Source organism: Sceloporus undulatus, chromosome 2, assembly GCF_019175285.1.
Source record: "Sceloporus undulatus isolate JIND9_A2432 ecotype Alabama chromosome 2, SceUnd_v1.1, whole genome shotgun sequence".
Taxonomy (NCBI): Eukaryota; Metazoa; Chordata; class Lepidosauria; order Squamata; family Phrynosomatidae; genus Sceloporus; species Sceloporus undulatus.
The window spans coordinates 185,434,432-185,445,816 of record NC_056523.1 but is presented as its reverse complement, the minus strand read 5'-3'; the positions used below and the strand labels follow the sequence as shown (position 1 = coordinate 185,445,816).

Below are 11,385 nucleotides of genomic sequence, written 5' to 3'. Positions count from 1 at the left end.
ATTGTCTGCAGTCATGCAAAAGACTTTATGACGGCATTGCACTGATCCCGTCATTGTCCCATCAGTTAGGTGGAATTGTCCCGTCATTTCCCTTCATTTTTGAATAACGGAATAACCCATTAATACTAGTGACAGGACAATTGCACTTCACTGACAGGTTAATGAGTGCATAAGCATGACATTTATTATAGTCGTTCGCGTAATCACCTTCCGTTCCTTAGATTTATGTAGCATCCATGTATCTACTGGGTTATAATTTCGGGCTATGAGCTGCTGGATGTCTTTCGTGATTATTATTCCCAAATAGGAAAAACCTGAGGGACAAAGTTGCAAGCCCATTAGATTCTGTCAGGATTATAGCTGCATTAGCTATATCTTCTATATCTTCAATGTGGGCTGTCAGTGCAGTGAATGAATGCCCGGTCTTTTTGTAAGTCCTGCACTAAATTCTCATGAAGCCTTTCCAGGAGGTCTGAAAATGATGGGTCCAGTGTTGGGGGACTTTCACCTCTGCCTCCCTTTCTGCATTTGTGTGAGCCTCATGACATCTCTGTGTCCTGCTGAGAATCTTCCATTTGAGTTTTCAGCTCTTTAGGATATGAGCAGAAACCCAAAATTGCTTGATCTGCTGACCTTTTAGTTCTTTGCATTAGAGAGGTATTTTTGATCTTGAAAGTCATTCCAATAACTGGTAAGAGCTGAGATCTTGTCCTGCTCAAGTTTTATGCATCTGCCATGATCAATGGCTACCCATGTCCCCCTATACTAAGTAAGAGAGAGAGAGTCAGGGTGGTATAGTGGTTTAAGTGTTGGACAAGGGCTCAGAGGGTTTTTACCATTGCCTTCCTTTGGGGCTGAGAGAATGTGACTTGCCCAAAGTCACCCAGTGGGTTTCCATGGCTGAGCAAGGACTCGTTCATGATGATTAGGGTTTATCAGGCAGATTGAGAACACTTCTAACTCTTTGTCTTTGAACAACCAGTGTGGTATAGTGGTTTGAGTGTTGGACTAGGGCAGTGCTTCTCAATTATTTTCTGTCATGTCCCCCCTAGGAAGAAGAAAACATTTCGCGCCCCCCGTGCGACTATAAATAGTATCATTTGTCGATAAAATTGTTATAAGTACACCTCTGCATAACACTGTATCCTTATTAACATATATGAGAATAATACAGAGCCTCGCGCCCCCCTGGGGGGCGCGCCCCACTATTTGAGAAGTACTGGACTAGGGAGACAATGTTTGAATTCCCACTCAGCCATGGAAACCCTCTGGGTGGCCTTGAGCAAATATCACTCTCTGCACCAAAGCAGAAGGCAATAGCAAACTCCCTTTGAACAAATCTTGCCAAGAAAAGTCTGTGATAGTGTTGCTATAATTTGGACTTGACTCGAAGGCACATAAAAACAAGAAGAATGGGTACTCCCATTTTTCTAGGCCTAACTGCAGCACATTGTGGGGCTCTTGAATGAGTGAAGGAGGGAAAGACAACTGGGGAAAGAAAGCAGAAGTTGGAGTCAGAATTTGGGAACTGTTTTGAGAACACCACCTCGTTTCTAGTAACAAATATGGCAAATACAGCGGGTAAGGATGCCCCTGTCCCTTTCTATCGCTTTTGTATTACAATAGTCTTTGACAGTAGTATAACAGAAAAGGTTGAAAAGGACCTCGAGGACCATCTTGTCCAAGACCCTGCCATGCAGAAATTTCACAGCTAAAGTACTACTGAGAGATGGCCATCCAAGCTCTGTTTAAAGTCTCCAATGAAGGAGAAGTCCACCACCCTCCAAGGTAGTCTATTCCTCTGTTGACCAGCTCTTACCCTCAGGAAGTTCTTTGTAATGTTTTAAGTGCAATCTCTTCTCTTGCAGTGTGAATCTTTTGGCTTGTGTCATGGCACAAGCTTGCTCCATCTTCTCTGGAATAGCAAAAAACAGGTCTGCTCCAACTTCTCTGGCATAGAAGAAAACAAGCTTGCCCCATCTTCTATATGGAATTTCTTCAGGCATATAAAGCTAGTTATTATGTCACCTCTCAATCATCTCTTTTGCAACTCAACAGAAAACTGTTTATATCTTGCAGTACTGATGGGTTTGGAAGAACAGCATCTGCTTGATTTCTGCCTGCAGATCGAGGTGGGATTACAACAATAAAAGCTACAATTACAAGATTAAAACTACAATGTCATATAAAATACAGCCAATAAAACAATATACCATTATATGTATTAAAATACATATCATTACAAATAGAGGTGGAGTATTTCTAACTCTCTTATAACAGATTGGGTGGATAGGCCTGCCGGAAGTCTTAAGTGCCTTCTTAAAGGCATCTACGGTGGTAATAAGACAGATCTCCTCCGTCAAGCCGTTCCACAGCTTGGGGGCTACAGCAGTAAATGCTCTGTGGGAAGTTGTTATTAACCTGGTCTTAGCATATTCCAATAGTTGCTTCCCGGTTGTTCTGAGAGCGCGGGGTGGATTGTGTAGGAAGAGGCATTCCCTCAGGTAACTCAGGCCCAAGCCATGAAGAGCTTTAAAGGTAATGACCAACACTTTGTACTGCCCCGGAAGGTAATCGGCAGCTAGTGAAGAGATTTTAGTACTGGTGTTATATGGTCAGACCTAGGTGTTCCGGTGACCAATCTGGCTGCTGCATTTTGAACCAATTGAAGCTTCTGAACTTGGTACAGAGGTAGCCCCATGTAGAGCACATTATAGAAATCAAGACGAGAGATTACCAGAACATGTACGACTGCTTCAAGGTCCTTTTGGTCCAGGTAGGGACACAGTTGGCATATCAACTGAAGTTGGTACCAAGCACTCCTGACTGTCTCATCTACTTGAGATGACAACTGTAGAGACAGATCCAGCAGTACTCCCAAACTACGTACTTCATCCTTTAGGGGCAGTGTGACCACATCCAGGACGGGTTGACAAATTTCCTTCCCCAGATCTGAGGATCCTATTGCTAGTAACTCCGTTTTCTCTGGATTCAATTTGAGTTTGTTTTCTCTCATCCATCCCATTACCGACTCTAGGCAGGCATCCAGGAGAGAGATGCCATCCTTAGTCACTGCAGCAGTTGGAGACATAGAGAAATAGATTTGGGTGTTGTCAGCATACTGATAACACTGCATAAAATATCATAGCCAAAAAGGCACCTGTGTGCAATTGAAAAACACATACATTTGAAGTATCAACATTTGTCTTTCTGGGGAACCTGGGGAAAGATGAAAGGAGATAGTGAGGCGCGTATTTTGTATTATAACCTTTTAAAATGGCACTGTGTCCATTTCTGGGCACTGCAGTTCAGGAGGGATACCAACAAGGTAGAATGTGTCCAGAGTTGTGTGACCAAGATGATCAATGGTCTGGAAAGCAAGCCTTCTGACTTAGGGGACTGGGTATGTTTAGCTTGGAGAAGAGAAGACGGAGAGGTGACACAACAGCCCTCTTTAGGTCTGAAAAGAGGTCATATAGAAGATGGATCAAGTTTGCTTTTTGGTGTTCCAGAGATCAGAACATGAATCAATGGATTCAAATGGGTTAAATATTTCAATAAATATTGGGGAGAAGATTTTTTCCCCCTACTATGAGAGCTGTTTGACAGTGGAATACATTACCTTTGGAGAAGGTGGACTCTCCATCTTTGGAGGTCTTATAAACACAGGTTGGATGGGCATATTTCAGACATGCTTTAGTTATGTATTCCAGCACAGCAGGGGAGTTGGACTAGGTGTCCCTGGTGATCCCTTCCAGTTCTAAGATTCTGTGATTCTGATTCTTTCTTCCCTTTATTCCTTGCCAGTGGAACAAAATTAGGGCGGCAGTGACATCTAGTGGCCCACGCTAGCTAAACTAGGCCCTGTGGATAATGGGATAGTGTGGGAATTTGCCCTCTCACCTCCCAGTTTCACCCCTGCTGCCCATCCTCTTGGTGATGGAGCCAAGAGCCTCTTTGTAGCTGCTGCTCTTTTTCTCTTGCCTTAATAAACACCCATTCTCCCTCCTACTGCCGGGAAAGGACAGGATTGGCCTAGGCGAGAGAATAGGATTTCTAGGGTACTTTCAGTGTGGTTGTCATGGTGATGCCTGAGCAGAAAATCCTCTCCACTCTCCTTGCCATCCTCACTGCAGCATCCTTCACAATAGTCTCAAGCAGCTGTGTTGCCCACGTCCCCTAAATCTGAGGGAGAGGGGTATGCCAAAATGAATTTAGTTCCAGGTTGTTGAAGGTTATATATCATCCTTTTCTGCATGGAATGCCCAAGGCAGCTAACAATAAATGCAATAAAAGACAAAGAAGCCATTAAAACAGATGCCATGATACCAAGGAGTCCAGAAATATACTACTCCACACACAAACTAGCAAAGGCAATAACAGACTCAGAGTCAAGAAATAAATGAGTAAATGTGTATATATATTTATGTATATGCATGCATGTGCACGCATGCGTGTGTATTGCTGTGTGCTTTCAAGTTGTCTGTGCTTATGGCAATTCTAAGGCATCCCTATCATGAGGTTTTCTATCTTGAAGCTGAGAGAGTGTGACTTACTCAAGATCACCCAGTGGGGTTCCCATCGCTGAGTGGAAATTTGAACCCTTGCCTTCAGAGTCATAGTCCAATACTCAGACCACAGCACCATATTGGCATTCATTTGATTGTAAAAGTCATTTTCTGGTAAATCTGCTGAAACTGGCAAATGATCCAGTTTTGTCTGCCTGTGGAAATCAAGCCTGAACTGTTCCTAGAAGCTGAGATAACTAAACTGAGACTGGATACATCATGAGAAGACATGACTCACTAGAAGAGGAAATAATGCTTGGTAAGGTGGAAAGCAGTAGGAAAAGAGGAATACTGCATTCTAGATGGATGGATTCAGTGAAGGAAGCCACAGCCCTGAGTCTGCAAGACTTGAGCAAGGCTGTCAGTGCCAGGGCGACTTGCAGATATCTTATTCATGGGGTTGCCATACGTTGAAGTCAACCTGACAGCAATTAATAGCACTAAAGACACAACGGAGATAAAGATCTGTTGGGTATAAATCTTTCCATTGGCAGAAGATTAATGACCAGGGATATAAATAAATACCACAAACGCGGTATGTGACTTGTTTGTTCCCTGACTCTGTTCTGCATGCCGAACGTCATCTGGGACTTCTGTGTTGCAGCCAAAGATGCATAGATGTACCTTCATTATCTTCCCTTGTGCGGAAGTATGAACAGGACAGTTTCTACACACAGACCCAGACTCTTAAAATACATGGATTCCCCAGCCCACCACACTTTCTCAAAGCAACAGAATTTTTCACTGAGACTGTCACAGCATGACGATGTGTAATTTAAAATATCGCCAGGCCCAGCAGACACACAACCAGCCAAGTGTGTTATTAACACCTAAAGAACCCCTGGCAGGTCTGGAATGGAGACGTGCAATTACAGCACTTAGCTGGGAGGGAGGAAACAACCAGAGAACAAGGGACGATTCCCACAGGGGCCTGTGGGCGATGCAGCGAAATTTACTGTCAACATCTACTTTCTTTTAGATGAAAAACTGCAGCAGGTTTAGACGCTTTAAGGTCTGGGCTTTTCATGGTTTTAATAAAAGGAGAAGTAAAGAAAGAAAAAAAGGGTATAATATTCTATGAGAAATTCATTGCAAGGAACCTGACTGGTTCCTTGTAAAACAGAATGATGCTCATTTTGCCACCGCCACTGCTGTTTCGGCTGTTGCCACCACTCTTTCAAGCCATTCCAGAAGAGGAACACACTGATCCATGATTGGACTGGGTTTGTGAATAGCACAGACTGGAATATAGTCCTTTGGTTCAAAATGACGGAAACTTCTATAGTACTTTGAGGTAGGTCTATAGCCAGGGCAGAGAACAATTTGTTTAATTAAGAGAGACATTCTGCTGTGGATAATCTATTAAAAAGTGCATTTCAGTGGCAAGCAGGGCCAGAACCAAAAGTGTGCAGCCACCTTGTTTCTCTCTTTTTGTTGCTTCCTTTTCAGCCCTTTTTTTTCATCCCTCCTCCCTCTTTCTGCCATTCCCACTCTCTAATTCCCTTTCTCAGTCCCTCTCCCTCTGCTGCCCATTCCCCACTCTTTTGGCCATCCCTTCTCTCTTCCTCTTGGTTTCTGTCACCATTTTTCTCCCTCTCTTTCTACTATTCCCTTCGCTCTCTCCTCCTTTCCCTGCCACCCACTTGTCACACTCTTTCTGCCATCTTCTTTCCTCTCTTTCACATTCTGCCATGCCTTTTTACTCTCCCTCTTTCTGCCGCCCTTCCTCTTCTCTCTTTGCTATTCCCTTTCAATGTATCACCTTCTATTGCCTGCTTCTGCCACCTCTTTTTAGTCTTTCTCTCTCTCCCATTCTGCCTCCTTTCTGCTTTCATCACACCCTTTTTGTTCTAGGTCTTTCTACCATGTCCTTTACCCCTCTTTGTCTGTTTCATGTTGTTGTTAACTGCCATTGATTTCGATTTATGGTGATTCTATTAATGAGAGACCACCATGTCATCCTACCTTCAACAGCCCTGGTCAGGTCTTGCAGATCAGGGCAGCCATGGCTTCCTTGATTGAGTCCATCCATGTGGAACACAGGTTTCATCTTTTCTGACTACCTTTTACTTTACCAAGCATTATTGTCTTTTCTAGCAAGTCATGTCTTTTCATGATATGTCCAAAGTACGACAGTCTTAGTTTAGTCATCTAGGCTTCTAGGGAGGATTCAGGCTTGATTTAATCTAGGAGCCATCTTTGTGTGTGTGTGTGTGTGTGTGTGTGTTTATGTGTGTGTGTGTGCAGCAGTCCACACTATCTGCATAGCTCTTCCCCAGCACCATATTTCAAATCTACTACTCCATATAATTTTTTTCTCTTCTGCCATCCTCTCCTGCTTCTCCCCCCCCCCCACTATTTTGCTCTCTTTTTGCAATTTCTTCCTCTCCTTTTCTGTCATCCTCTTCTCTTTCCCCTCTCCCTCTTCTTATCCTCCCAGTGGGCTGCTGAAAGGGACAGATTGCTCTTGCCAGACTTCTGAACTGATCCCTAGGAGGAGACTTTTGAAATTAGGCCATGGGCTGCTTGAGATCAGGCTGAGGGAAGCAAATTGCTCACCCTTGGTGCCCAGGCTGCTCATTCAGTAATGGGGGCAGGGTTAAGAATGAATAAGACATAATTCTTCCCCTGGATTATTTTGACACAGAATATTCAGCACCTAGAGGTTTAATTTTTATTTGATGTCTCAGAGCTTAAGTGAATTCCAGCAAATGTTGAAAATGAAATACGAGTCATAATGATGGGATACAGATACATGCATGATCTTATGCTGATCTTTAGTGTACATCACAATCATCACTATAATTTTGGGGTGTTTTTCAGGCTGGGGAAAGAAGTATTTTGAACAACGCCAAAACATTCAGATATGAATCCTGGTCATTTTTACTGTAGGTAAAAAAAATTCTCTAATAATTTCCAAGCAGGGATCAAAGTAATTAATCCTCCTCTTTTCTTTCATATTCCAGAAGTAAAGATTTTAAGGTCACAAAGTTGCAGAGGCAAAACATGATACAAGGAGGAACAAATCCACTAGGGCCTGGTTCCTTGGACCTATCCTTCTGACTTTGCAAGGAACACCAGCTTTATTCTGGTTTACTTTGTTGTTGTTGTTGTGTGTTTTCGAGCCATTTTATGATTTATGGTGACCCTAAGGCAAACATATCAGGTTTTTTCCTCCGCAGAATTTTGTTCAGAGGCGGTTTACCAGTGCCCTCCTCTAAGGCTGAGAGAGTGTGGCTTGTCTAAGGTCACTCAGACGGTTTTGATAGCTGAGCAGGGATTGGAACTCTGGCCTCTGAGTCTCCTAGCCCAACACTCCAACCACTAGATCACAACAGATTTTAAATAGTTCATGATTATGAGCTCTGTTTGGAGCAAAGTTATGGCCTAGTTACCTGTCTGTTTGGGGGAGGAGTCAAAAGGGTATGCCTGTTAAGCTGTTTCTCCAGTCGATGGGTTGAGGACTAGGAGGAGCTGGCTAGAGATGGCAGGTCACATTTAATCAGCACCATGGACAAAGGCACCAACCTTTTCAGCACCATGGACAGTGCATCCATCACCAAAGCATTTGCTGACTTGATCAAACCAATGATTTATTATTCCATATATCTATTTATTATCACACGTATACCCCATCTTTTCTCCAAGGAGAAAAAGTCCTCTCCCCCCCACCCATTTTTATTTTCATACATCCCTATGGGGTAGGTTAATATAATGTTGCGAGCTACCCTTCCTGTAATGTACAGTATTTTGAGGGGGCTTTATCTTGAAAAGATACTTGGTTTTTACAAAAGATATACACAGCATCTTTACATGAACATATATAGACAGATGGATCAACACAGTTGCCCACATTGTTTGGACTATTTTTGAGGACGCAGCTATGAGGACTCTCACAATGAGTGCCAGGACATTAAAATTGACCACTAATATCTTTTAAGTGTTGCTACTGTTAAATAAGTGGGAGTCAGAAGCTCTTATTAAACTAGACAATATCCTTCACAGATTTACTAGTAGTTCCTAATTTGCTTTTCTTCTGCCCTACTATAAGTGCCAAATATTGTGGAACAACTATGACGTTACCTTTTCGTTGCTACTTATGTAATGCAGTGGCTATCAAAAGATAATGAGTAAATGAATAAAACCAAGTTTCATTTTTAAAAACCATTAAGTATAAGAAAATAGAAGAGTTAGGACACTTACAAACATGTGAGGTTGTGTTTACTGAATCCAAGGTGTGGAAATGGAGGCTGACATCTTAATTTACCATTCTTATGACTTGTGGTAAATAGATGATTTACCATGAGTCATGAGGATGGTAATTTGAGATATCTGCCTTAACGTCTGTGCCATAGATTTAATAAACACAATCTTTCATGTTCACAGAGTGTGCTTGCTTGTAGTTCAGTGTCCACTCGCTTATACAGTTGGCCTTCCATTTTCACAGGGGATCCATTTCAGCCCCCCCCCCCCCCCCGCCCCGCAAAGACAGAGACTTGCAGATATTCAAGCCCCATAGGCTTAAATGGAGCACGTGTCCACAAGTGCACATGGGGCATGCACCTCTCCGTGAATACTGAAGAGTGCAGATCTCAAGTCCGCAAGAAAGGAGGGGTGACTGTACTTTCTCATCTGTATTTACCTGGCTCAGCCACAGAAATCCACTAGGTGACCTTGGGCAAGACACACTCTCTCAGCCTCATAGGATGGCAATTGCAACCCCCCTTTGAAGAAATGTGCTGAGAAAACCCTGTGCTAGGTCGATAAGTCAGAAATGACTTGGAGGCACACAACAACAACAATGTATTATTTGGAAGCCAGACTGGTGTAGAGAAGTGAGCACTGAGCAACTAAGACTAGAGATCAGAGTTTATCCTGGCTCGGCCATTTAGACTCACTGGATGACCCTGAGCCACTTTCTCTCAGCCTCAGAGGATGGCAATGGCAAGCCCCCTCTGAAAGCTTGTGCTACTAACTTCTCTCTTTTAAGTTAGTCTCAAAGATGCTACAAGATCCCTTTGCATACTGATTTTCCAGACTAACATGGCTATGTCTTTGAATGCAGACCCAGTTTTGCTGTCTTGTCTCATGATCCCAGTTTCTTTGCCAACCAGTCAGCCAGAGGCGTTTTTCCTCAGCCACCCCTCGGTTGTGGAATGAACTGCCAGAAGTGATTCACCGGCTGAATACATTGCCCCAATTGAAAACAGCATTGGAGACCAGTCTCTTCTGGAAGGCTTATCCAGATGATTTTTAAACTGTGAACTGTAAATGATGAATTTTAAATGAGGATTGTTTTCGAAGGTGTATGTCTTATTTGTCCTTCTAAACTGTTGCATGTTTTAATTAATGTGTATTTGAACTGATGTGGTGCATTGTTTATATGCTGTTGTTCCCTGTTTTGATCCACGGGGAGAGGTAGGTAATAAAATAAGAACAACAACAACAACTAGCAGCTTGTTGTTGAACAAGCTTGTTTTCTGCTGCTCCAGAGACTAGGACATGGAGCAATGGATGCAAACTACAGGAAAAGAGATTCCAGCTCAACATTAGGAGGAACTCCCTGACAGTAAGGGCTGCTTGACAGTGGAACACACTCCCTCAATGGAAAATGGTGGAGTCTCTACCCTTGGAGGTTTTTTAAACAGAGGCTGGAGGACCATCCGTCAGGGGTGCTTTTTTTTGGCCTCATTCACACTACTAAATAAACCATTTATTGAGTCGAGTTGAATTGATGAAGCAATTTAGTGCTGAATAGATGTTCGCACTATTTGAGCCCTGATTGAACCTACCCATTTCAATTTAATCCACTTCACATTCACATTCAGTAGTGGATCAATTCAACATGGAGTCGCCTCACAGGGGTGGCCGTGCCACAGGAACTGAATCAAACAAACAGTGCATTCACACGTGTGGTGAATTGATTCATTTCAAAAGAAGTGAGGAATGCCATGGATCCAGAGCAATGGATGCAAGCTCCAGGAAAAGAGATTCCACCTCAACATTAGGAGGAACTTCCTGACATAAGGGCTGTTTGACAGTTGAATATGTTAAAATGCTTTTGATGTTGTGCAGTGTGTGAGGCAACACGTCAACGCTTGGCCCCAGATTTTCCACCTTCATGAGTGTAGTCAGCAGCTTGTGAGCTGGAGAAACACCTCTCCCTTTCTCAATGAGCAAAGAGACCCTGTAATCTTCTCTCAGATGAGGCTTTTATTCTTAGAAGAAGTTCCACTGTGTACAACAATATATACATGGACACCATCCGCCATCCACCATCCACTCTAGGAACAACCCTCTCTGAGGTGAAATGCTAGTCACTACTCTAGCCAAGGCTCCGTGAGGCCTACTAAGCCTTGCCTCTCCCTCTGGGGTCACAAAGGATCCAGCCACCCTCCTGAGGGACTTTTCAGACTGGCAGCATTCTACAGTACTTTACAGCACTTGTTGACTATCTCTTGATGTCACTTCCTCTTTAAATGCCTAATCATTATGGCTCACAGTAACACTTTAATGCCTGGTTACTAGTAAAACCCACATTGTACATTTTCCTTGGGACACTATATCCCAACAGAACACACCCCTTCCTCTGAGATTATAGTGGAGTCTCCTTCCTTAGAGGTCTTTAAACAGAGGCTGGATGGTCATATGTTGGGAGTGCTTTGATCCTGTGTTCTTGCATGACAGAATGGGGCTGGACTGGATGGCCCTTGGGGGCTCTTCCAACTCTATGATTCTATATGATTCTATGAAACCGCGCCAGAAATTTGGTGCAAACAATGGCTATTTAAACCAATTCAGATTGGTTTGAAAACAG

The 11,385-nt window shown here is 43.1% G+C and overlaps 1 protein-coding gene across 1 annotated transcript in view; it reads left to right on the top strand.

Moving 5' to 3' along the window:
• Window positions 1–10,006, top strand: part of LOC121924054 (complement factor properdin) — a 64,719-nt gene extending 54,713 nt beyond the window's left edge. The window contains exon 10 of the mRNA XM_042455124.1: window positions 9,634–10,006. Coding sequence (XP_042311058.1) covers window positions 9,634–9,728 — 95 coding nt within the window. The 3' untranslated portion in view covers window positions 9,729–10,006. The remainder of the gene's footprint in view (window positions 1–9,633) is intronic.
• Window positions 10,007–11,385: the final 1,379 nt, after the last annotated feature.